Here is a 25878-nt window from a genome sequence, read left to right on the forward strand (position 1 = left end):
CCCAGAGCGGCAGCAAACCCAGATTCCTCCTGGACTCGCTCTTGTCACAACAGCAACAAAAATGCAGGAAGTGGGAGACAGGAGGGGTTATCGGAGGGCAGCGCTGCTGGGGTGAGCATCCAGGGCGCCCTCTCGGTTCCAGCGGGCAGGGAGCGTTTGACTGGTGTGAAACAGACAGACAGTGACCAGGGAAAGAAAAGGAGGAAGGCCAGGAAGGGAAACGCAGAAAGGGAAAAAAAGAACTAGAGATTAAAGGAGAAGGATGTGGGGAGGCAGCAGCAGGTTGCTGAAGTGGCTCCTGATCAAGCCCACCTCTAGAGACCCTTCCCGCCTGAAAATCCCTCCCAGGCATCCTTCTGCTCTGGCGTGTTCAACCAGTCGGAAAAAGCCAAACATCTGATCAGGCCGCATCTGTGCGCTCCCGCTGCTGCATAAGCCAATCCAAATCTGCCCCCCAGGACACCCCTGAAACAAAGCATCGTCAGACAGGGCCCGAAGGGACTCCCGTCTCGCCCCCGCGGCCCCCGAGAACACACGGCTGCTCTGCCAACGGTAACCCGGGGGGGGAAATGCAAATGCTCCGATCTGGCAGGCGCAGGTGGCGCCCTAGAGAAGATGGGCCTGGCGCTGCCAGGGGGGCGGGAGAAAAGCATGGAGGGCAGAAGCCTATTGAATAAAGTGACTGCGTGCGAGCACCTGGCACTGCCCGAGTCTCCCCAAGGCAGAGAGGCCAGAGGCGGAAGAAAGAGACACTGAGTCGTGACGGGTCCATCTCGCCCTCCCAGAGGGGGCTGGCGCGGCCCCTATTCCCAGCGCTCTCCTCCCTTCAGCGTGCCCAGGGGAGACAATCCTAGCAACCGGAGGCTTGCCGGGGAAGGGAGCGTCCCGCCCGTGGGGCCTCGACCTGTGTCTCTATGTCCTACAGGGGTACAAATGCCCAGGAGGTTCCTCGGTGGGGCGGGGCGGGCAGGGAAGTCTGCACAGTAGCTAAAGCACAGCAGCCGACCTCAGGAGATCTCAGCTGCGGTTTTCAAATTGCCCAAGGGGTTTGCCTGCCCAGTCCTCGCTCAAATGACTGGGAATTGAGCATCCAAATCCCCGAGGTGGCTTTGACAATCTCCGCCTTCAGTTCCATTCCCAGCTCCGTGCCTCAGTTTCCCCATCTGTAACACGGGAAGAGGCATCGATACTCCATCACAGGGAGACGGGGTCGTGAGGCTTGATTCACTAGCGGGTGGGAACCTCTCTGGGATCCTCCAGCGGACAATGCCAGAGGCGCACAAGTACGATTCATTCCCATCCCATCGCTCCTAACTCTACTAACTCCAACTGCCGACGGTTCCGGCTCCCAGGGGATGCCCAGCTGCCTGGAGCTTCGTTCCACAAACCAACGCTGCAGGAGCCGCAGGACCCCGTTTCGGGGACCCCGGGTAATTACAGCCAGTGCAGAGGCAGGCTCTGCTTTACCTACATAGACACCTCAGGCTGCCAGCAGCCCCGGCCTGGCCGTGCGTCGCCACCGCATACAAAGAGGCCTGGGCCCAACGGCTGGAGGCAGAAGACGGAGCGGGCGGAGGATCAGTGGGGTCCTTTCCGAGCCCTTCTTCCTCCCCCACTTGGGGCTTTGTTAATATTCCCAGAGCTCCCGCCTGAGCGGCAGCTGAATAAGATCGCCCCTCGAGGAGGGAGGGCATGGGAGAGCGAAACGGCAATGGGCTGAGGGTGTTAAAATTCAGAGGCTGTCCTCCCTCGGCCTCGTTATTTGATGTGGGAAAGAAAGAGCGAGTGGTGGGGGATGGGGGGGGCACGCAAAGGGGAGGGGGTACAAAACCCTTTTGTCTCTCCCCATCCTGCTGGACAATACAGTCATGCTGTAGAAAGGCTTGTCCTGTCCTGCATGCGGGAACACGCTGCCCCAGCTCCTAAGTGCCCAGCCTCCTACCCAGGAACGGCTCCCCTGCCTTGGGCCCGGGGCCAGCTCTTCAGTTGTGTGGCTTTGCCTGTCTGCGCTTGGGTTCACGCTGGCCGGAAGAGAGCGAATCCTCCGTGCAGGCAAAGCCTGGGTGAAGGCATGAGACTAGCTCAGATCCATTCTCTTGGGCACAGGGTTCTGGTCTGGGTTTGTCCCTGCAAATGTCCCAGATTAAACAGCTTCAAGCCAAGGAGGCGACATGCGATTCCCTCAGCATTGAGAGCAGGGCTGGGAGTGTAGGCCTCTGCAGCCTGAGATGTCCCTCTGGCTATGGAATTGCCAAGTCCTGGTATATGATAATACTGTGCTCTTCTGTTCTGCCTCTTGGCTGGGGCTCTCCTTGTCCTTTAAAACATCCTGTTTATTCAGGCTCGCCTCTCCCCTGCAAGGAAGCTGTGTGATCACCCCTCCCCCCATTTACAGGTTGGGAAACTGAGGCACAGAGCGGTGAAGTGAATTGTCTGAGGTGATAAAGGGAGTCTGATCCAGGCACCAGAGCTGAACCCAGATATCCTGAGTCCTAGCTGTATCCACCAGGCCAGCCTTCCTCTAGAACCATGATTCTTATCTCCTTCCAGTCCACTCCTTCCCAGCTGCCGACCTCTGTTCCAGTCATTACAAATCTTCCCCTTTTCCTCCTGTCGGTTTTCCTCCTCTGTGCCCCCATAATGTTTCACCCCTTCTGCTGTTCGGCACTGACATAAATATAAAGGGAAGGGTAACCACCTTTCTGTATATAGTGCTATAAAATCCCTCCTGGCCAGAGGCAAAACCCTTTCACCTGTAAAGGGTTAAGAAGCTAAAGTAACCTTGCTGGCACCTGACCCAAAATGACCAATGAGGGACAAGAAACTTTCAAATCTGGAGTGGGGGGGAACAAAGGGTCTGTCTGTCTGTGTGATGCTTTTGCCGGGAACAGATCAGAAATGCAAGCCTTCCAACTCCTGTTAAATTAGTAAGTAATCTAGCTAGAAAATGCATTAGATTTTCTTTTGTTTAATGGCTGGTAAAATAAGCTGTGCTGGAAGGAATGTATGTTCCTGTTTTTGTGTCTTTTTGTAACTTAAGGTTTTGCCTAGAGGGATTCTCTATGTTTTGAATCTGATTACCCTGTAAGGTATTTACCATCCTGATTTTACAGAGGTGATTCTTTTACCTTTTCTTTAATTAAAATTCTTCTTTTAATAACCTGATTGATTTTTCATTGTTCTTAAGATCCAAGGGTTTGGGTCTGTGTTCACCTGTACCAATTGGTGAGGATTCTTATCAAGCCTTCCCCAGGAAAGGGGGTGTAGGGCTTGAGGGGATATTTTGGGGAAAGACGTCTCCAAGTGGTCTCTTTCCCTGTTCTTTGTTTAACACCCTTGGTGGTGGCAGCATACAGTTCAAGGACAAGGCAAAGTTTGTACCTTGGGGAAGTTTTTAACCTAAGCTGGTAAGAATAGGCTTAGGGGGTCTTTCATGCAGGTCCCCACATCTGTACCCTAGAGTTCAGAGTGGGGAAGGAACCTTGACAGGCACCGATCCCATTTTGCTGCCACATTCAGACATATCCTGCGACATGGCTTGAGCCTGTCAGCCGGGTCTAACAGCCCCGAGTCCCCGCCGGCCTCCCGCTTGCGCAGCCGTTCGCACCAGGGCAAATTTGCACTCCCTCTGCACAGGTTTAACGACAAAAACAATACTGCCTAGCTCTTACATAACACTGTACAAAGGAGGGCAGAATCCTTATCCCTGTTTTACAGGAATTGAAAGTCAATGGGAGGGAGGCTCCTAAATCACTTAGGGAGCTTTATGATAATTTTATCCCATCTCTTTATTTTGTGCGTCTCTCTTAGGGGCTGGGGGAAGAGCAATAAAATCATCTCGCAGATGGAAAAGGGGAACGCGGCGGGAGTGGAATTATTGCCACGTTTATCTGTCTCACAAACCCTGCCAATACATATTTCATAACCAGAACAATCACATCACCCGGTTCTCCTTGCTAGATCTCAGAGCACATCACCACCTGTAATGGATTTATCTTCATGACACCCCAGGGTGGCAGGGCAGTGCTGTTGTCCCCACTTTCTCTGTGCCTCGGTTTCCCTACCTGCGAAATGGGGTAAATGCTACTGACCTCCTTTGTGAAGTGCTTTGAGATCTACTGATGAAAAGCACTTAGAAAGAGTCAGGGTTTATTATTCATTGTAAGAGGCAAGGGCGGGGAGCTAATATATTTTATTGGACCAACTTCTGTTGGGGGAAGGGACAGGCTTTTGAGGGACACGGAGCTCTTCCTCGGGTCTGGAGAAGATAACCAGAGCATCCAAGCTAAATGTAAGGTAGGACAGATTAAGTATGTGGGGTTCACGCACATGCTGTAGGAGACCCCTTAAAATGGAGTGGTCAATTATGTGTTAGCAGGCAGCCGGGTGTGTTACCTGGTGTGATGAGCCAGAAAACCAGAGTCTCTGTTGAGTCTGTGGTTTTGAGTGGCTGGAGGAGTTATGAATTGACATTTTCTGGCAGCCCCAGGACACTTACGAGGCCCTGAAGCAGCTGTTGGGCCTCTGTGCCCGTTGGCGCATGCAGATGGGAGATTTCAGTGGCCCGTCGTATTGTCCGCAGTTGGAAATGGCCTTGGAGTGTTCTGGTTTATTCCAGTCCTGCAGAGCTCCCAGTCAGGTCCCGTGAATGGGTTGCAGGATCGGACCTGTCATTGGAACAGCTTTGTGGGGATGGGAGGGTTGGGAAGAGGCCTCCCCCTAGGAGGGATCCATTGGCCAACGGCCACAAATGCCGCAGGGACGGGTATGCCCTGTAATCTCGCTGAGCCACGTGACGTGCGGCGAGGCACCATAGAACCAAAAGAGCCTGGGTCCAAGCTGGGGCCCAAAGGTGAAGCATGTCTCTAAAGTACAGCGTGTCGTGTTGCAAAGCTCGGGGAGCAGGAAGGCGGGGCGGCTGGCAGGGAGCCCCAGGGCCTGCAGATTACACACACTCCGCATTCCTTTGGTTGGCTGATTGAACAGGGCAGCTCCAGCTGGGCTGCGGCATGTCTGCATCCCACACCCTGCCGGGGAGACGCTGCCATGAGACTTGGTGTTCGGTCTGCCACAGGCAGCCAGGCTGCGCTCGGCTTTCTCAGTGGCTCAGATGTCCAACCGATAGAGCGTCTCCCTGCATGTCCGGTGACCCAGCTGAAAATCCAGCAGCCACCAGCTGGGAGCCGCTGATTGTCCAATCTGGGCGTTGTTCAGAATCTGCCCGCTGCCGTCAGGCGATAGCACCGTGTAGCGCCTGCAGGGGAGGCCCCTGCCCCGTGGCTTTATTGGGGAGGTGGCCAGGAGGAGGTGGCTGCAGAGGACAGAAGGAGGTGGCTGTTGGCCTGCAGGAAGGGAAGGAGGAACCGGGGACTGCTGAGCCCCAGGCCCTGGGAAGTGAGATCTGCTCCGGGAAGTGTTGCGTGCCAGTGCCCACAGTGATGCCCGCCCCCTGCCCCGCACACCCTCCAGCCACGTGCCTCTCGGAGAGGCCTCGTCCCTGCTCCACCCATGCTCCAGGTATCACCAGGGATGTAATTGGAAGGGGCTTTTTTTTTCATGCTGCCCCTGCCCTGGCAGTTCCCAACCCTGCGGCCTTCCCGGGCTCCAGCATGCCGCCTTTGGCCTTCCCCAGCTGCATCCCCCTCCTCACGCTGCTCCGGCGGTTCCCCATTCGCTCCGGGATCCAGTTCAAAAGCCCCTGCCTTGTTTGACGCTCGGTCCAGCCAGCCACGCAGCACTAGTCTCGCTCTGTCCCCCACTCCGTCAATCTCCGCCCGCTGGCCTCATCTCCCTCCAGCTTCACACAAGCTCCCGGCAGCAGGTGCAAGAGCCTTCTCCAGCGCAGCTCCTGCCAGCTGGGAACGTGTGTACACGCCAGTTGGGTCACTTCAGAGATACCGGTCTCGTTACCATAGTAGACCCCTGCCTACGGTAGATCCCTTTGTTGATCAAGGTCCTTCTGCCAGTGTAGCTATTCCTGTGTGGGAAGGGGAATGAAGAAATTTACAGATAGGAATTTCTATTGGGACGTGGAAACTTTTTAACTGTGCCCAGGAGCAGTTCAGGGTAGGAAATGTAGACGGGTCTCCTGGGACAGGGACAGTCGTTTTGCTCTCGGCCTGTGTAGTGCCTGGCACAACGAGGCCCTGATCTTGGATTGGTGTTACCGTAACGCCAACATGCATCACAGTAATGAATGAGCCTTTGCCTTCCAGTAGCCCCCAGAGGCCCAGCTGCGATTGGGGCCCCGCAGTGTCAGGCACTGCAGATAGAGGTGAAATGAATTAACCCAGATCACCCAGCAGGCTGGTGACCTGAGTACCAGCCCAGTGCCGTAACCACCAGCCTGTCCTTCCTTTCGCTGGGGCTGGCAGGGAGGGCTAGGAGGGAAGTACACAATAATCCAAGTGGAGATCTGCCTTAACCCCTTTCTTCTTGCCCCCGACAGCCGACGCTGGGCCGGAGAGATGGGACCTCTCCAAATGACAACGCCCCCCTGGAGGAGTCCTTCCCCTGGGTGGGGCCGAAGACGGTGCTGCTGCGGAAGAGCTCGCAGGGGGGGTTCGGCTTCACCCTCCGACATTTCATCGTCTACCCCCCAGAGTCAGCGGTCCATTCCGATGTCAAGGTAGCACTGCCTGGCTCCGTCAGCCTGGGGGGGCGTGTCCATTTGGCAGGGGCTGGTCCCCTGGGAGGAGGACCCCTCCCTCTGCTGAGTTCAGTGATAGTGTTATTTGAGGGGGGGTTGGGAGGAGTGGGGAGAGGGCAGCTGTTTTGGGTCCCCAGGACAGCCTGGATGTTGATCCCTATGGGATTCCCCAGGGTGACTCGTGGGTGAACTTTACCGGGGTCCCCAAAGGGGAAACAACCCAAAGAAGCCAATTTCCCTGGCTCCCTCCCAGCTGTTATATGGTAGTGACCTCCCTTCAAATTCTCCCTGCTTAAGAAGTCACTGGTTCCCTCCCTCCCCCAAGCCTGTGCTGGGCTGGGGTCTGACTACCTGATCGTGATCCCCCCTGGAAATCTCTGAGTCTCTGCAATCCGACGCACTCAGCTCATGGTGGTCTCTGGATCCGGTGTGAATGGTCCACAGCGCTGCCTTCCCTCTGACCCATGGAGCGTCCTGACTCTCTTGCTCAGACTGTCCATTGCCTTGGCTTGCATCTCTGCCATGTGCTTTGAATTCTGCATATTTCCACTGGGGACAGGTGCCCCATGGTCCCCCAGTTTCTTTGCCCTTCCACCCCTCTTAAAACAAAACCCTTGAAATTCCATCCCTCTCTGTCCCAGGCACCATCACTCCAGAGTGGCTGGTTCCCCCTTCTCTCCCATGGTTCAGTCACCTACCCCGCACTGCCCTCCATGGACGCTCGCCAGCATCGTCCCCGGTTTAAATACCTGCAGCGGCCTTGATTCATGGTGACCTCCCTCTGGCCAAGGTGGGCACTGGATGAGCCTGGCCTTGGCTGTAGGCAGACACGCCTCCTCCCTGGGGCTCCCACCGGCAGGATGCTCTTCTCTGGCTACAGCCAGCTGGTGGCAGAGAAGATGGCCCCTGACGGTCCAGGGAAGGAAACCTGGCTTAGATTTCCCCGTACTGTTTGTTCTTTGGTTGTGGAGAGGAAGGGCAAATGGAGACGAATGAATCCACTCCAGGCCTGGCGAGAACCGGGGTGTCTGGCCAGCGAATGGGGCCACAGCTGAAGGAGAAGCCCCCCACCGCAGCTCTCCACCACTAAACGCTACCGTCTTAACGAGAAACCGACGGCTCTGAGCAGCCCCCAGCCCTGCAAACCCACCCCTGCCCGGCGCCTGTGCCCAGATGCTCTGCGGGTTTTGCCATAGAATGGAGTGAAATAAATTCCGTAGCTGCTGAAGTTGCTACTGTGGAGCCCATGCCAGATACACAGTCGGTTGCCTCAGGACCATTGACCCAGAGGATTTGCCTCCTACTCGCCTGGGGCATTGGCCCATCGGGTCTGGTATCTTTCCTCCAAGAGAGGCCAATGCATGTTGCTTTTGCAGTATCCCGAACTGTGCAATGCCAAGTAGGGGGGAATTCCTTCCTGTTCACTGCCGCTGGCAGATGCCTCCCTGAAGCCTGGCATTGCCTACCCGTGTCAGAGAGCATAACCACACGACCGTCTCCAGCGCGGCTGTTTGACTCCCTGAGCCGCTACGGCCTGGAATTGCTTTGTGTTTGCTCCTCTCTGAGCAGAGCAGCACCTGGCTGGGGCACTGCTTGTTGGCCTGGCACCTGCGGCAGCACGGATGTGGATGGGGGCCTTTGCTTACCTCCCCAGATGTACCACGGCCAAACGCCTGGTATGTGGGGCAATCCCAGCGACGGGGGCTGGCTTGCGCTTGCGATTGGTATCAAGAAGGCTGCTGCAGAGCTGGGTGTGCGGGAGCCCGGGGGAGGCTGCGTTTCCATCACTGGGGAGTGTCGCATAGCCCAGCTGGGGAGCCTGGTGTAGGAAGTGCAGCCTTGGGGCTGCCCCCATCAGCTTCCTCATTCAGGGTTCTGGACCCTCTCCCATAGCTGTGCAGCTCGCCCCCAGGGATGCATCCCAGAATCCTGTGCTCCTGTCCCCAGAACGGGGAGTTGCGGTAGGGCTTTGACTCTGCTTGTAACTCAGCTGTGTGGAGAGGTAGGGAGTCGGGGAGCATCCCAGCCCCCTGCAGCCCACCCAGCTGCTGGAGCCCCCCGGGTTCAGGCTGAGAACTGCACCTTCGGCACACAGTTTAACCCCTTCACCGCTGAACAGCAGGCTAGACAGGTGCAGCCGATGGGCTCCCTTGAAATGGTCCGAGGGACGTGGCCCGCCCTGATGTTCCCTAGCAGGGCGCATACGCGGCACAAGGGGCGATTAAAGCAACCAGCTGGGGCAGGTGATCCGTGAGAGAAACGATTCCTTTCGGACCCGGCGCCCCCTGCACGCCTCCCCTCCCTCCCCAAGCAGGGAGCAGCCTCTGCCCTGCAGCAGGAGGATTTGTTGGAACATTTTTTTGACCTGACTCCTTAGCTTTGTACAGCTGCCTCTGTTTGTTGGTGGATGCCCGTAAATCCCCCTGTGCAAATCCCGCTGCACTGTTTGCTTTGCTGAGCGCCGGTGGCGACGAATTCCACAGGTTTGCTACATGCTGCCTCTGGCGGATTGACTGGTAGCAAATTTACAGCTTTTCAAATTTACTGCCTGTCAGGTGGAGGAGCTCCTTGCTTTGCTGTGGCAGGATCAAGAGAAATGGCGGCTGGTTTCTTAGTTAACCAGTCGTTATCTATAAATCATCTCCCACCCAGGTCCTCTCTAACTGAAATAGTACAAGCCTTTTTTATCTCCCCTCTGGGACCTCTTAACAATCCAACCTGTAAAACCCCAGGGACCACTCAATTCTACTTGGACTGCTCCTGAAAGGTATTTGTGTAAAGAGGAAGGATGATCTTAAGGGTCAAGACCCTTGGCTGGTACTCAGGAAACCTGGGGGTCAGTTCCTGCCTCTGCCACTGACTCCCTGGTGACCATGGGTAAGTCATTTAATCTCAGCCTGCATTCTCCAGCCAGTACCATGGAGAAAGGAAAGATTATTTCCCACCTTCTCTCTTGCCTGCTTAGATGATAAGCTCTCATTGGAAGGAGCTGTCTCTTGCTGCACGTGTGGACCCTCTTCCGCCCCTGCCCTGAGCTCGGTTGGGGCCACTAGCCTCCGCTATAGTTAATAACATGTAGAATACATGCCTAGCTTGCGCATGAAGGTATTTACAGCTTTGGCGTGCAAGCCAGGAGGCCGCATGGCCATGTGCCCAGTTGCACGTAGGGCACGCTGTGGTTTTCACACATAGTTTTGCAGCCACTCCAGGTCCTGGAGTTCATTTTGTGTTCTACACAGGACCTGGCTCAGATTGCCCCTCTCTGCTCTGTCCTCGGTTCGACGGCCACCCTCCGCCCCACAGTGGCTGCGTTTCGCTGGCGCTGTAGGGTAGGCACATGCCCTGAAATCTGCCCGAAGAACCCACTCCAACGGCTGACCTGATTGGGTGGAGGTGGAGTGGGACGGTACCTCCCTGTGTTTGGAGCAATCCCTTAGAACTGGAGATTGCCTTACAAGGGCAGCTGGTAAAATACTCCAGGATCTTTCAGGGTGAACATGTGCCAAGTGGGAATTTCATTGGCTGGAGACGTGAGACCCTTTGGGGTGAAGAGCATTTAATGACAGGGCTCATCTGGGGAAGGGGAGGTACACACGGGGCTTCATCATGGCTGCTCAGGACCCGTTCCTTCGCTAAGTCATTTCCTCCCCCGGCCGCCCGACTTGTTTTGGGAATCAAACAGCATCTTGTCTCCAGGTGGCCTTTGATCTTTCCACCACGTGTTTGCAGACGTTTAAACATCTGACAATAGCACCCAGCTGTTAGCCCCTTTCCCCGTCCTGGCTCATGATGGATGAGGGGAGCCCTGACGGCAGCATCTGGAGTCGTCTGACATTGAGACGTGTCCCTCGGCGGCATCGTAGCATCTGGGAACGTGTGGCAGTGAGACAGGACTGCGGTACCTCAGCACCAAATCCTGGAGCCTCCAGCATGGAGACCTGGCTCTCCAACCTCTGCTGTGTGCAGGACTGTGACACGGCTGCCCAAAGCACAGGGCCCAGGAACCCCCTCGGCTGTATCCCAGCCCAGGACCTCTGCTCGGGCATGCAGCATCCAGAAACTCTGACTCCGAGCCCTGGCTGCATTCTCTGTGCTGCATCCCGGGAGCTGTTCAGAAATCCCTTCCCCAGACAAATCCCTGCTTTTCTCCTGCTGTGTGACAGGGCTCCAATGTGGGCCTGATTCCTGTCTGCCTTTCCTCGAGGCAGCCTGGTGCAGGGCTGGCAACATAAGTGTGACAAGACCACCCAATAACTCCCTTCCGTGTGGGACTGTGGCCCGGCTGCTTTCCCCTCCAGCCCCTTTCCCAGCACCGCCAAGCTGTCCCAGAGAGCGGTGGGGATGCCAGGCACCGAGGCGCCTGTCCCGAGCAACCCCCAACCCCAGCACTGTTTGCTGGCCGCAGTTTCTTTTGGATTCAGCGTCTGGCCTGGAACTGCTGACCAGGCGGGACTCAGCATCACGGCCGGAGCCAGCGCTCTCGGGTTCCACCAGCCGAGCCTTTGTCTGGGTCACTTTGGAAAGGAAAAGCAGGTTTCTGCCAGGCCCGTTCAAAGGCTGCCTGGGGTCTGGAATTGCTTGGATTCTCTCCCCGTCTCTTCTGTGCGGTGTCCTTCAGACAAAGGGGGACCTGTCTTGGAGGGTCCAGCGACCCCTGGGGCACTCCGTCCTTAGAGGTTTTTAAGGCCCGGCTTGACAAAGCCCTGGCTGGGACGATTTAGTTGGGGTTGGTCCTGTTTTGAGCAGGGGGTTGGACTAGATGAACTTCTGGGGTTCCTTCCAACCCTGATCTTCTATGATTCCATGCAGCCCCTCTGCCTGACTCTGTAGTGCTCCCAAGGTTCCCCCCACCTCTGGGGGGGCTTATCCGGCTCTCTGAGCACCTCTGAGTCGCTAGTGGGGTTATCCTCGCCGTGCCCTGTGCTAGTCTCATTGTCCAGCTGGGGGAGTGAGCCACAGGGTAGACTAAGTGACTTGCCCAGGAACAGAACTCAGGTCTCCTGAGTCCCTGCCCAGTGCCTGGTCCACTCGATCATCCTCCCTACTTTTTGCACAACCCTGGAGATCTCACTTTTGCCTCCCCTCCCACACATGGGTGCCATGGAGCCCCCCCCTCCCCCCGCCCTGCCACTTTCCTGCCCACACTAAAAATATAAGTGGCCCCAACTGTGCAAAATAGCCCAAGCACCCAATCTCCTTTCCTACCACCCCTGGGTGCCAATTGGTGCAAAAGGGTGGGTATTTTACTCGCCCGTAAGTAACACCAATGACACCTCTCCTACTCTCCCTGGGTGAGCAGATCCTTTTCCAGGCTGCTGTAACCTGCTCCCACCCATCCAGAAACCTCCATCCGGCCTCCTTTCTGCCTCTGCATTTCTTGAAGCATTACAGGGCTCCCCGGCCTTGCTGTATAGCTTCCCACAAGCTCCCGGGAGGGAGGCATGATCCTGTCTAGGGCAGGTGCAGAACAATGCCAGAGGATGTTGTGAAGGCCAAGAGTATAACAGCGTTCAAAAAAGAACTAGATAAGTTCCTGGAGGATAGGTCCATCAATGGCTATTAGCCAGGATAGGCAGGATGGTGTCCCTAGCCTCTGTTTGCCAGGAGCTGGGAACGGGCGATGGGATGGATCACTTGATGATTCCCTCTTCTGTTCATTCCCTCTGGGGCACCTGGCGTTGGCCACTGTTGGGAGACTGGGCTAGATGGCCCTTTGGTCTGACCCAGTCTGGCCGTTCTTATGTAATGAGAGAAGGGCCAAGTGATGAGCCAGGATCGGGAAGCACCCAAGATCCCCGGGCAGGGGAGCCCGAGTTAGCCGTGCAAAGAGCAGGAGGGAGCTTTGCACCCCGGGATCAAGGCCATGAATTGGGGGCTGGTGCTTGGCAGAGGGACCGGTGAATTGATCAGGGATGCTCCAGGCGTAGGGTCCCCCCAGTGGTGCTCGGAACAAAGGGCAGTTATTCCTGGGATCAGAACAGGTTTGGAAAGCAGCAAGGCAGGGAGCGGAAGTGCAGCGTGGGAGCTGGGCCCCAGGCCAGATCTCAGGGGGCAAGTTTCGGTGGAGCTGACTCAGCTGGGAGTCAGACAGGAGCTCTGCATTCCACGTAGCGCCGGGGTCACACCTTTCCGTGCCGTGGGGGAGCCAAACCCACACACCCCCTGGGTTGCCTTGCTTGGCACAGGAGCCAGGGCAGGCTGGAGGGGAGGGGAGAAGCAGGGTGGGGCTGCGGAGGAGGAAGCCTTGGGCTTAAGGGAACTTCCCCATCCCACTCCCTTCCTGTGGCCCCACCGTAGCTGCGGGTGTTTGTATCCTGCCCCACTCGCCAGCTTCGCTACTTTGGCTGTGCAATTTGGGGAGGGAGCCGCCACCGCAGTGACACCATCCAGTGGGGCTTGGAAAAACTCCTCCCCCGCGGGTTCAAGGGGGCTGCTCCTCCTTCCTGCTCCCCACCCATGTGCAATCGTAGGTCTCTCCTAGCGCCGAGAGTCCTCCGGGGCGTGTCCAGGCTCCCCTGCCTGGAGGCTGAGCAGTCTGTGCCCCCCCAGCCGAGCGGGGATCCCAAAGGGGGACCTACCTGCCCTGGTCGCAGGCTGCATGTCCTGATGGGGCCCTGCCCCCCACTTCCCTGCTTTCCATTGGCCCGGAGCAGCGGGTTAACCTGGGGAATCCTGGCATGTGACCCCAGCTCATGCCCTCCAGGCAACCTCGAAAGTGACATTCAGGGGATCCGAGCGGAGCTGGAGTCTAAGGAGTCTCAGGCGTACCTTGGAGCATCCCCCCAGTGACTGGGACCAGCTGGGGTCAAGCCATGATCAGAAACATCAGCTCTGAGTTCGGAGGTATCCCCCCCTCCCCAAAGCTCATCCCCACGTCAGTCCCCCATGGGGGACAGGAACTCTCCCAAAATCCAGACGCCTCCTTCGCTCCCCCTCCCAGCTCCAGATCTTGTCAGCTTGCATCGTGCCATAAATAATGCAGCACCGTGAAGACGGCCCCTCCGGCCGAAACCGGCATGTGGCCTCCCACGATTCGCTCTGGATAATAATGACAGCGCTAAATATAGCCACGCTCGTGGCTCGGGACTGCCCTCCTGAGAGCATCACCGGAGCGGCGCTTCCATAGTGGGGAGACTTTCAGCCCCCCGCGGTGGGGTGCTCCCCTTCCCTCTGCCAGCCCCTCTGTTGGCGTGGATGCTGTGCCTGGTGATTAGAGTGGCACCATCAGCTTTCTTCTGAGCCGCGCGGCAAGGTTTTGGCCCTGGTAACCAGGGTCGCTGCCTCCAGATCGCCCCCTTATGGCATGGGGCGGCCCTGCAAGCACCCAGCCCTCAGTTTCCCTTCTTGGGTCATCACAAGAACTCCGCAACCCAAAATATTTCATCACAAGGTTCCACTTCTGGCGTTTTGAGTCCTGGCAACAACGTCTTCCCCCGCTGCACATTGGAAAAAATAACCCCAACTATACTGTGACGAAGTGACCCAGCAGGGAGAGGGGAGTGTTGACCTGGGAATGTGCCCTGGGGATGGGAGACCTGAGAGCCTGTCACCTGAGCCAGGAGGGGGAGATAACACCTCTGCCCAGGAATGTGAAGAGAGGCTGCAGGAGGGAGCCTGCTGGGCGGGGGTTTAGTTTCAGTTTGGTGCTGGGTGGAGGAACGCAGGGAACCCCAGGGCTGGGGTCTAAGCTCCCTGCTCCCCCAGAAGGACTTGACTGAGGGGTCCTGGGTGTACCCACAAGCTCTGTTCTGGACTGTGTTCCTGTTGTCCGATAAACCTTCTGTTTTACTGGCTGGCTGAGAGTCTCAGTGAATCCCAGGAAGAGGGGTGCAGGGCCTGGACTCCCCCACACTCCGTGACATATACATACAGTATTTAGCTACAACTAGTCAGGAGAAAGATCTTGGAGTCATGGTGGATAGTTCTGTGAAGACGTCCACGCAGTGGGCAGCGGCCGTCAAAAAAGCAAACGGGATGTTAGGAATCATTAAAAAAGGGATAGAGAATAAGACTGAGAATATCTTATTGCCCTTATATAAATCCATGGTACGCCCACATCTTGAATACTGCGTACAGATGTGGTCCCCTCATCTCAAAAAAGATACACTGGCATTAGAAAAGGTTCAGAAAAGGGCAACTAAAATGATTAGGGGTTTGGAACGGGTCCCATATGAGGAGAGATTAAAGAGGTTGGGACTTTTCAGCTTGGAAAAGAGGAGACTAAGGGGGGGATATGATAGAGGTCTATAAAATCATGAGTGGTGTGGAGAAAGTGAAAAAGGAAAAGTTATTTACTTGTTCCCGTAATATAAGAACTAGGGGCCACCAAATGAAATTAATGGGCAGCAGGTTTCAAACAAATAAAAGGAAGTTCTTCTTCACTCAGCGCACAGTCAATCTGTGGAACTCCTTGCCTGAGGAGGTTGTGAAGGTTAGGACTATAACAGGGTTTAAAAGAGAACTGGATAAATTCATGGAGGCTAAGTCCATTAATGGCTATTAGTCAGGATGGGTAAGGAATGGTGTCCCTAGCATCTGTTTGTCAGAGGGTGGAGATGGATGGCAGGAGAGAGATCACTGATTGTTACCTGTTAGGTTCACTCCCTCTGGGGCACCTGGCATTGGCCACTGTCAGCAGACAGGACACTGGGCTGGATGGACCTTTGGTCTGACCCAGTCTGGCCGCTCTTGTGTTCTTATGTGAGCCTGAGTCAGGTGGTCCATGCCGCGGGCCTTTTACAGCCGTGTAGCCGTAGACGTAGTCTTGGGGTCTCCTGCAGGAGCCGTCTTGCTTTCTGCCGCCATCTGCTGCCTTCCTCCTGGTCCTTCCCAGCCCACGACGGTGCCTTGATTGGCCCGGGCGGCTCTGTCCCCCATTGCCTCTGCTCCAGACCCAGCCAATCCTGGGGGGGTTTGAATTGGCAGCTTCTGTTTCCCTCCAGCAGTGCCAGCTGCCCACAGCATCCCACAGTGCTCGCCCCAATCGCCCCTCCTGACACAGGCTCCTGTTGTGGGGTGAGAGGATTTACCCTTGGGGCTGGGGGACAGCTTTACGTTCCACTCAGGGGCCAGCAGAGGCTGCTCAAGAGATGCCTGATCATGGTGCCCCGCCCCACAACTCCTGGAGCTGCGCTGACCCCTATGGGAGAGAGGAGGTTGCAGTTTCATTCTCCAGCCAGGGCCCTGGGTGAGTGGAGCCCACCGCCCGGTGGCCCCAGGGGGCTGTGATTGTTTCTTCTGGGGAGCAGGCGTGTGGGAGCCGAGATTTGCCCCCCCTCCTGCTGTATGACTGCATCAGGGTTTCCTCTGAAGCGTTGACGTTCTCCCCTTGGCTAATCCCCCATGGCAGGAAGCTGGGATGGCCATCATACAGTCACTGAGAGGGAGAATAAACCCCTCCTCTCCCCTCCCCTGTTGAGCTGGATCCTGTGTCAAGAGTTCTCTGGGCAGTCCGGGCGGCAGAGGGAGGATAAGAAGGCGCCGGGTCACTTTGCTGGCGTTTCGGTGCCCCAAAGGTTACCCATGTTCCCTGCCCGCTGAGCTGATGCCGGGTTCCCCCCCTTCTCGTTAATCAACCGTCACGGGGATCTGTCCCTCTCCCGACTCCTCCAAAGCCTCCGTGGCTCAGCTGTGACACTGGTGTCTCTTCTCTTCCCTGTGCAGGAGGAAGAGAATGGAAACCGAGGAGGTAAGCACCCATCTCTGGCACCCAGCCGCTTGTATCGCGTGTGCGTGTGTGTGTGCGCCCGTGTGGCCAGACACTGTATGGATGTCCGGGTGTGAAAGGGAGCTAATTGGTGCTCTGGCCTGCTTCACAGCCCAGCCCAGACTCAGTACCTCCCTGCCAGGGAAGTGATTGCAGACGATGGTGGTTTGTGAAATGCACCAGGCTGCCGAGCAGCAGATCAGTGTAGCAGCAGGCCAGCCGGGCAGGGAGGGGGGATCTTTCCATCACAGATGAAGTTACCCAGCTCCCCTAGGCGTGAATGGCCACTCGGCTGAAATAACAGCCCGAAACCTAGGCCTGAGGTAAACCGGCTCAGCGACTGAGTGGCAGCTCTGTTGCACTCGGAGATGGGCAAGCTGGGTGCCCCCAGCGCCAAGGGGGGGGCTGCGCTGCCTGGTGGGGCGATCTCAGACCATGCAGGAGGAAGCGCGTGTAGAGATGCCCCCTAACATCCCAGCCATCCGGGGGTATCTGTCCCCTTCCCCCGCTTGCTAGCGGTTGGTTGCATTATTCATCCCTAAATCCATTAGCTGATGCCCCATTGGCAATACCTAGATCTGCAGCTTGGGCACTTCCCCACGTCTCCGCCCCTAGCTAGGACCTTCCCGACTAGATCCCAGAACCAGCTGGTTCTCCCTCCTCTTCCTGGCTGCTTGGATGCTCTTGGTTGGCTCCGGCTGTGTGCCGGCCGCAGACCAGGTGCTCCTGGGAAGGGATAAAGCTTGCCACCTGGCAGGTTTCGGTGCTGTTCGTCCCTCCCAGGCTGGGAACTGTGACTTGACCTAGATTTACAGCGAAGGAGCGTTTCCCCACAGGGAGGCTGTGCTAATGCACAGCTCAGGACAAGGTGGGCAGCAGCGTTTTGGTTTGGAGGGATCAGAGGGCGCAAAGCGACTCCCTCAGCCTGCCGGCGGGTGCTTTGGGTGCACATCATGAGCTTTCGCCTTGTTTGTATCTGGATTCAGGCTGCGGTTTCTTGGTGTCTTTCCCCAGCCCAGAGCCCAGCAGCTGCCCTGGGGGTTACAGTGGAAGACAGGCCCTCTGGCTCCCAGCCCCCATTGGGTCTTGTCTGAGACAAGCTCAGTGTCCGAGCAGCGGGCTAGCAGCAGAGAGTCAGGCGCTGCCCTCCCTGGCCAGAGCTCCGCCAGTGCTCTCCGATGTGACCAGCAGCCCCTCCTCCAGCCCATCTGCAGCTCCGCTGGTGCTCCCCAGTCGCGGCCTGTGGTCTCCCCTGCTGTTCCACTCCTGGGCTCCCCCCATGCACAGCTCTGCAAATACTTCTCAGTCCCAACACCCCAGCCCCCTTCTGCTATTCCTATTCCGGGCACCCCCGAACCCCCACAGCTCTGTCCTCAATCCCAACCCGCAGCCCCTTCTGCTGCTCTGCTCCTGGGTCTCCCTCGTGTCTCTCCCAAAGCACCTCAATTCTGTTCCTGTCCCGGGCTTTCCCTGTCCTAACCCCAAGCTCTGGGGATGATCCACCTCCATCCTGGCCTACAGGGATGCCCAGCCTGGCAGTGCCCCCCAGCCTGTCCCGCAGCACGCACGCTGTGAGGCCTCTCCCTTCACAGGGATTGCCGGACCTGCAGAGTCACAGGAGGGGGGGTTGTCCTTGTAGACAGATCCCAGACCAAGCTCCGATCAGGGCCCTAGAGGTGTACAAGTGTCCATGCTTGAGTGGGGTCTGCTGAGGCACAGGGCGGGAGTGGGCGCTCCCGGGAGGGCACCTGGACGCGGGGGGAAGCCGTGACTTCTGCGGCCATGCTTTTGGAAATGGCTCGCGCACGGTTACCGAAGCTGCTCTTGGGTTGGCTTTGTGCAGAGGACAGGTCTGAAGCCCAGCATCCGCCTGCGCCTCCAGGCTGGAGTTGAGTTAACTGGATCTGATGCAGTCAGAACGGATAGCCACGTGCCGGGCTTGACGGAGAACTTCCAGTTCTGGCCCCTCGCTCAGCTCCAGCCCTGCGGGGAGGGGACCAGTTGCAGATGAAGCATGTCTGGAGGCTGGGGCGGGGTGTGGAGGGTGCCAGGCGATGGAAGCCTGATGCCCTTTGGACCAGGGCCCACACAGGCTACTCCTCAGACACATCCCCTGCCCCTTCCTGCTGTGCCATTCCCTGCCCAGAACCCTGAACCACCCACAGCTTCTTGCTGTGACCCCAATCCCTTGCGGCCAAGGGATTGTGGGATGGGGTGGGTCATGGCAAGAAATCAGGGTCGGTGGTTGGGTCCCAGGTGGGGAGAGGCTGAGAACCACCAATTGAAAAGGGGCTGAAACCTTCCTTCCCTCCTGCCCAGGAGGACCTTGTCCCACCAGGGGTCCAGTGAGGGGGACACGTGCTTCCCGCTCTCAGATAATGTATGTCACCCTAGGACCAGATTGTTCCTCTGGGTCGTGACGGGACGTGGCCTTCGAAGTCTGTGTTTGCTGGTGTGGAGCTGCAGTGCCAGATCATGCTGGTTGTTTTAATTGTGGTGTGTGTTCTGTGTGGCTCTGGCAGTGTGTGTGTGTAGCCAGCGTGTATGCATGTGAGTGTCCTGTGTGTGTATGACTAGTGTGTGTGTGTATCCTGTGTGTGTGTGTACGTGTGTGTGCGTGCACTCAAGCACATGATACTGTGTGTATGTATCCAGTACACATGAGTGTGTGTGCGTTCACGTATGTAGTTCTCCGTGTGTAGCCAGTACATACAAGCGTGTGTGTGTGTGCTCATGCATGTAGTTCTGTGTGTGTGTCCAGTGAGCACAAGTGTGCGTGTGTATCCAGTGTGTGTGTGCGCTCATGCATGTAGTTCTCTGTGTGTGTGTCCAATGAGCACAAGTGTGTGTGTGTATCCAGTGTGTGTGTGCACTCATGCACATAGTTCTCTGCGTGCGTGTATCCAGTGTGCAGGCGTGAGTGTGTGAGTATACAGCATGTACCCATCTTTCCTGTGAGGGACCCCCCGGTTCCGAGCTCTGGTGTCTGACGCCCTTTCCCTTCCCTTTCCCGGCGCAGGTCCCCAGCGGAACCGCCTGGAGCCCATGGACACCATCTTTGTGAAGAACGTGAGGGAAGACGGGCCTGCGCACCAGGCCGGCCTCCGCACAGGTGGGGGAGCCCCCCACTGGGTACCACGCACCCCACTGGGTGGGGGCGACCTGAGGGACTGTCCTGGGAAAGCCAGTGGCAAAGTGCTCCCGGAGGGGACTGAAATCCAGTGGATGAGGGCTCACATGGGAAACAGACCTGAAAACCCTTCCAGTTAATTCAAATGTGTGGTAAACAGCTGGGGGAGAACAGGGCTTTGTTAAAGATTCAAACACACGTTCTGGACTGGGGTCTCTAGGGTTACACCCCTTGACATTGCTGGGGTCTCTAGGGTTACAAACAAGCTGGCAGAAAGCAATCTTTAGGCCCAGTCAAGGCACAAATTCAGTGCCTGCCCTGTCTGTCTGCCGGGGCCGTTCCTCCTCAATGGACAAAACTGGCAGGCGCCTGTCTGCAGAGCGCAGGGCATGAGCTGAACCCCACTGAATACCAGGGGAGGCACGGATGGATGGGGGAGCAGAGAGGGAAAGAGACTGGCACTCCGTGTATTAGCAGCGAAGCCATTTCACGCAGAGGGGCTGGAGAAGAGCTTTGATTCCTCCTAACTCCAGCGAGCCCTGCCAGCCTCCCTCCTGCTTGTTGGCCCTGTCTCTGGAGCGTGTCTCAGCGCCGTTCAGCTGGGGGGTGGGAACTGGTGGTGGAGCCAGGGCCAGAGCCAGAATCGCTTCTCAAGCGGTAATTAACTAATGGGGAGCGTCCTGGGTGCATGGGATGTGGCTGGGGCTTTCGCTGCAGATCCCCTAATGGGTCCGTAGCGCCTGGCTCAACCCAGATGTCACCTTCTCAATCCCTTCCTGGTGGGGTCGGTGCCTGCCCCTGGGCTGCTCTTCTGTGGCGTGTGCCAGCCGTGTAGCCATCCTGTGGTGCCCGGGGACATGGCCCTGCCAGCTGCCGTCCGGGGGCGGGCTGAAAGGGGAAGCTAACTGTGCCACGTTAGGGTGAAAATCTCCCCCTCCGCTGAGGAAGTTGGGGAAAAGGGTCTCTCCGGGCCTCTCGGCTCTGAGCGAGCTCGCTGCCTGGAAAGAAGGGGAGTCACCATAGCCTGGTTGCAGCAGAGCCTAGGAAACCCCATAAGAGAGCCCCACTGGACAGGCCTCGCTTCAGAGCTCACAGCCTGGGGGAAAACGGCCTTGTCCTTGGGTGACATTTGTCCTTACGACGTCCTGTCCGCCCAAGTGGATCATTCGCTCCAGGCTGTGGCTGGGGCAGAGGGAGGGGGCTTTCTCTCTCTCTCCCCCTTGCCCGTTGTTCTCTACTACGACCTCTGAAAGCAGTTGTCTGCTGCCCCCATCAGCTGGTGCCCACACGGAGCAGCGCAGGGGCTGCCACTTTGGGCCCCCAGGTGTCGGTGGCGACAGCAGTAACTGTTCTGCCAGAGCTCAGGGTGGGGATGGCATGTGCCCGGCTAAAATGATCAGGCAGTAAACCGGAAGGAAGGCGCTGAGTGTTGTATCCTCTGGGCCAGATGTCAGCTGGCACGAACCTGGGGCGCTCCCTTGTCTTTGAGGGAGCTGTGCTGAGTGAGGCCAGCCGAGGGTCCCGCCCTGCCATGGCCCCCTGGACAAGTCGCTGAGCGCTCGTTAACAGCACCAAGGCGTAGGGACAGGGCTGCAAGGGGGACAGTGGGCCGAGGCGGGAGAGCAGCCAGAGAACAAGCCAGCTCTGTGTGTGCAAAGGCTGCCTTCCCGAATGATTTCCAGCGCCATTGCTGGGGACAGCCCCACAGCCCCTCCTCCTGCGAGGTGCCGAGTGCCCCCAGCTCCCACTGACGTCCCGCTTGCTTGGGTCCTTCTTCGGCGGGTAGCGGCAGGCTGGGGGCGATATCGCACGTTGCTGTGGTTACCGCCAGCTGTACTCGCTCCTGGTTGGCTAGCTGCGCCCTCATTCACGTGTGGGCCCCCGGTTATTTTCCCTCTGCAGGAGACCGGCTTGTCAAGGTGAACGGCGAGAGCATCATCGGGAAAACCTACTCCCAGGTCATAGCGCTGATCCAGAACAGGTGAGAGCTGGGATACTCCCCGGATATTGGGTACTCCCCGGGGCGAGACTCCTGGCTGAGAGGAAGTGCCCTCCTGGGGTTCAGGCCAAAATGTTCATACTCAGATCCGCCATCCAGGCCCAGATCCTCAAAGGTGCGTGGGCGCCTAACTCCCAGTGGTGCCAGTGCTAATCAGGTGCCTAAATACCTTGGAAGAGCGGGGCCCTAGGCCAAGTTTTTCTAAAGTGATGAACGATTTTTGGGTGGCCACCTTGCGACACCCCAAGGGTCCTGATTTGCATGAAGTGCTGAGGTCCTGCCCAGGAAGGTGGGTCCCATTGTCGGGCACTTGGGAAAAAGCCGCTTATTTATGTGCCCCAATATGGATTACCGTCAGGTGCCGGATTGGCTGCCGTTCTCACCCTCTGGTGGGTGTGAGCGCTGCTGCCCATGTAGCCAGGACACCACTAGGGCAGCTTGATTCCCTGACTCCTTCGCACTAAGATGTTGCCAAAATGGCGGTGTTGGTGACACCTGATGTGACAACGAGCCAGCCAGATTTGGGGCAACCTTGCTCCCCTTCTCGCAGGGGGGTCAGGGCGCGGTTGGAGCAGAAGGGAGTTGCAGCGTTTGTCTATTCAGCGCTGAGTTGATGGATGTGGGAGAATTTCCTACCCCCCTGCGTTCTCACACGCTCCCTCACACACCAAAAAGGGAAGAAAGAAGCCAGTGTGTGTGTGTCTGTCTTTGGAGCTGGGATTTAATTAATGACCTGGATTTGTGTGTGTTGCACTCCGTGTGTAACTACTGATTAGACAGGGGAGATGGAGGGGCAAACCTGACCGCGATAGCTCCTAAGTATAGCACCTGGGGAACGAACCAAATGAAAGTGATCTGGATACGAGCTAAATATAAGATACAGCCCTGGGTGCTAATTGCATTTGGAAAACTACTCAGTGGCCGTCAGCAGGGGAGGGGGAACGGTGGGGGCTACATGCTGTCGACTGGCTCTGAAACGGAAAGGGGATTTCCAGGGGGTTTGTTGCAGTTTCTTGCCTTGGCTTGAGCTTTTCACTAGTTGAGAAAGAAATAAGCAGCCGCTGTCACCAAAGGAAGAGGGAGTGATCCTGTGGCTAGAGCAGGGGATGGGGAACCAGGACTCCTGGGTTCCGGGCCTGGCTCTGCGATGGAGCATGGTCTAATGGTTAGAGCATGGGTCCGGAGCTAGGACTCCTGGGTTCTCTCCTGGTCTCTGGGAGGGAATGTTAGAGCAGGGGGATTAGGGGTCAGGAATCCCAGCCCTTTTCTTGATGCAAGTTCACAATGGAGGGCTTGGCAGAGCTGAATTGGGAGGAGGGACTGGAGGAGGGGGTGGGGCGAGTGCCTCATGGGGGTGGGGAGGGAGTCGCAGGGAGGGGCACTGCTCAGACTAAGGGAGAGGTGAGGTGGGCTACAGGCGTGGAGGGGACATGGCGCAGCGCATTCCCAGCCCAGGGCTGGATCTGAGAGCGGCTGCTGGCGGTGCACCCCCACGCAGCTGGCGGCGGGCGGGGGGATACGTAGCAACACTGTGACAGGTCCTGTCTTTTGCATGTGGCATTAAGACAAAGTCTTTCCTGTCCCCTGGGAAGGAAAATGGCCCATCGTGGCGGCTTGACCGCTGTCTCCTCTGGGAGTAACAGCAGCTTCTACTGTCCTGGGCTGAATGTGTGAGCTGCTGCATGGGCCCTGTGCAGCTGGGATCTTCCAGCTCAAACCTTTGGAGTAAAACCTCTGCCCTGCGAATCTCCAGCCTGGTTCTCGTGCACTAGCCCAGGGCCGCAATGCTGCAGATCTGCAGCCTTTAAACAATAAATAAATAAAGCCCAACAACCTTGTTCCTTTGGCGTTAACGCCTACTAATCAGATAACCCCCGCTGGCCGCAGCCAGCCAGGCACTGGGTCAGTGGAGATTGCACCCTGGACTTCCACCACCAGAAGCACACGCCTCAGTCACTTGAGCTTAGGGGGTAATTCCCAGAGCTGCCTGTCAGTTGCAGGCCTTGCCTCCTTCCCAGCCACTCACATAGCATCAGGTGGGGAGTGCTGTCCTGTGCCCCTGCAACCCACCTCGGCTGCTGAGTCCTGGCATCCAGTTACTGCCCCAGTCTCTGCGTGGCTCAGAGCCTGGAGACGCGGGGAGCTGGCTGCCCGCAGCATCCAGACCCTGACGCTCTCTGCCTTTCCCTCTCTCTGCAGTGACGATGCCTTGGAGCTCTCCATCATGCCCAAAGACGAGGACGTCCTCCAGCTGGTGAGCCTTTTGCTGCTGAACTCTCCCTGGGTTCAGGCCGGTGATGAGCAGGGAGTGCCTTGCCTGGCCCTGCTTTGCCACGCCCTGCGCAGAGCCCTTCCCCTTTACTGCTGCGTGGGGGCTGACCCAGAGCCCCTAGCTCAGCAGTGACAGCCGGGGCATTCTTCGGGCAGTGAGGCTGGGCACTGCTGCTCTCCAGGGTATCGGAGCAGATGGCAGTCCTGGGGGAGATGGCTTGGGGAGGTGGGCCACAGGGGCAACTTGTCAGGAGACCTTAAACCTGCAACCGAGTCACCCTCATCGTTACCCTGCAGAGGGGCAGCCCACAGAGAGAACAGCGCCCAGCATTCAATACACCTTTGTGTGGCCCTGTTGCATGCTGGGACTTGTAGTCTCCACAGACTCTCCCGATTACAAAAAGCAAAGGGACATGTGCTGTGCAGCCATAGCTTTTTGGGCTGCACGCTGACTTAAGCCGGGCTAAGCCTTAGCTAGCCGGCATTCTGCAAGGCTGCCAGGCACGCGTCATGCCCAAGCGGGTGTGTGTGGCCTCCGAGGGGCTGACGGGACAGTGGGAGGCTGACGTGGGCTGCCAGATCAGTGTGACGAGGCTGATTGCGGGGTTGTGGTGGGGGGTTATCTGGGCAAAGCCGACGTCCCCTGCTCCAGCAGATTAGCCGCGGCCATCTGGGCGAGTGGTGTGAACCATCGCACTTAAAATCCCTCATGCCTGAGCCCCTCCCTCGATTGGGGGTGAGGCCGGTGGAATTTGTGGGGGGGCCTTTAGGGTTCCCTTTAGTAGCAGCCCGACGGGATCTCATTTTCTTGGGGCCCCATGCATCAGCAGTTTGGGTGGTGTGTTCTGAATTCAAGGCCGGTTGCTGGGGTTGGGGGTCTGCCAGCTCTGAATGCTCCTGACCTGTTCACCCTGGACCCTGTTTGAAATCCATTCCTGTCTCCGGCCCTGGGCTGCCTGGCCACCTCCTCTTGCTGCAGGAGCGGGGAGGGATGGAATGAGGGACGGGCACCCGGAGCGGGGGGTGGAGGGGCAGCGTGCGAGGAGGGAGATGGAATAAAGCCGACCCTGGTTGTAAGTGACAGATCATTGGGTGTTGGGCCGGGGTCGGTTGCCATGACGTGGTTGTTGGGGGGTGGGATGGTGGTAGGACCAGCCCGGATCACCCTGCAGAGAAGAGGCACAAGTCTAGCAGTGCGGGAATGAGCTGGGGGGGCGGCTTGTCTAGGGATGTGGTGGCTTCGCCTTTCCTCCGACACCCTCCGTGAAGATGGGGGACGTTTCTGGGAGGCACGTTCTAGGGCCGCCCGCGGGTGGTCGGGCTGGGTGTAGGAATCTCTGGGCAGGGTTCCGCGCCCGTGGGATGCGGCAGGTCAGACTAGACGCTCCGTCGCCCGGGTGGGTGGGGTGATCTGTGTTAAAGGAGCGGAGCTAGCCCTGGCAGAGCTGGGGGGCTACTCCGTCACCCAGGGAATGGAGAAGGGGGACACAGTCATCTGAGCCCCCTGACCCCACGGCCTGGCGTGCGGAGCCTGTTGCTGCCAGGGCATGAAGCAGCCCCAGGCCACCAAGGTGTGATTGACGCAGGACCCTCCCCCTCTTCCCCACTCTGGGATGCTGGCTAGAGTTTTTCTCCTTGGGCAAGAAAGATCCTCAGTTCTGTCCGCATCCCTTGGAAGCTTGGGTGTCAGCAGTATGCTGGGGGGGAGAGGGGCGCGTGGGGGGCAGAGATCCACCTGCCCTGAGGCCATACAAAGCGAGGGGGAAACCCCAAACGTACCCAGGGCCCCAGAGAGTCACAGGCTACTCTAGAGCCCCAGGCTGGGTATTCCCAGTGCGTCTGCAGTAATGGGACAGATCATCCCTTAGGTAACGGCAGGGAAGTCCCTGGGTTCCAAACCCTCCTGCTGCAGGGCCTTCACAGCCGCTAGCCGCTGGGGTCAGGAAGGAATGACTCCCCTGGGCAGGTTCAGGGTTACTGCCTAATTGCCTGGTTTTTGTTGTCATGTATATCACAGTAGTGCCAACAGAGATCAGAGCTCCGTTGTGTTGGGTGCTGCACAGACACACATTATGAGACAGTCACTGCCCCGAAGAGCTTACAGTCAAAATAGACAAAGGGTG

At 57.6% G+C, this 25878-nt stretch overlaps 1 protein-coding gene across 7 annotated transcripts in view; it reads left to right on the forward strand.

Annotated features, from left to right (window-relative positions):
- The window catches only part of ARHGAP23 (Rho GTPase activating protein 23), a 124702-nt gene that overhangs the window by 61596 nt on the left and 37228 nt on the right, over nt 1-25878 (forward strand). For 6 of the 7 annotated variants that reach the window (XR_006287641.1, XM_037886711.2, XM_037886709.2 and 3 more), the window contains exons 2-6: nt 6449-6628; nt 16313-16337; nt 19375-19467; nt 21388-21466; nt 23684-23738. Coding sequence is in view for 6 of the 7 variants with exons in the window: in XM_037886711.2 (XP_037742639.1) it covers nt 6449-6628; nt 16313-16337; nt 19375-19467; nt 21388-21466; nt 23684-23738 (432 nt within the window). In the remaining variant the exon portion in view is untranslated. Of the gene's footprint in view, nt 1-5302; nt 5518-6448; nt 6629-16312; nt 16338-19374; nt 19468-21387; nt 21467-23683; nt 23739-25878 lie in introns of those variants that run through there. The other variant, XM_037886710.2, reaches the window with a different exon arrangement.

The sequence above is a fragment of the Chelonia mydas genome, chromosome 27, assembly GCF_015237465.2.
Source record: "Chelonia mydas isolate rCheMyd1 chromosome 27, rCheMyd1.pri.v2, whole genome shotgun sequence".
Lineage (NCBI taxonomy): Eukaryota > Metazoa > Chordata > Testudines > Cheloniidae > Chelonia > Chelonia mydas.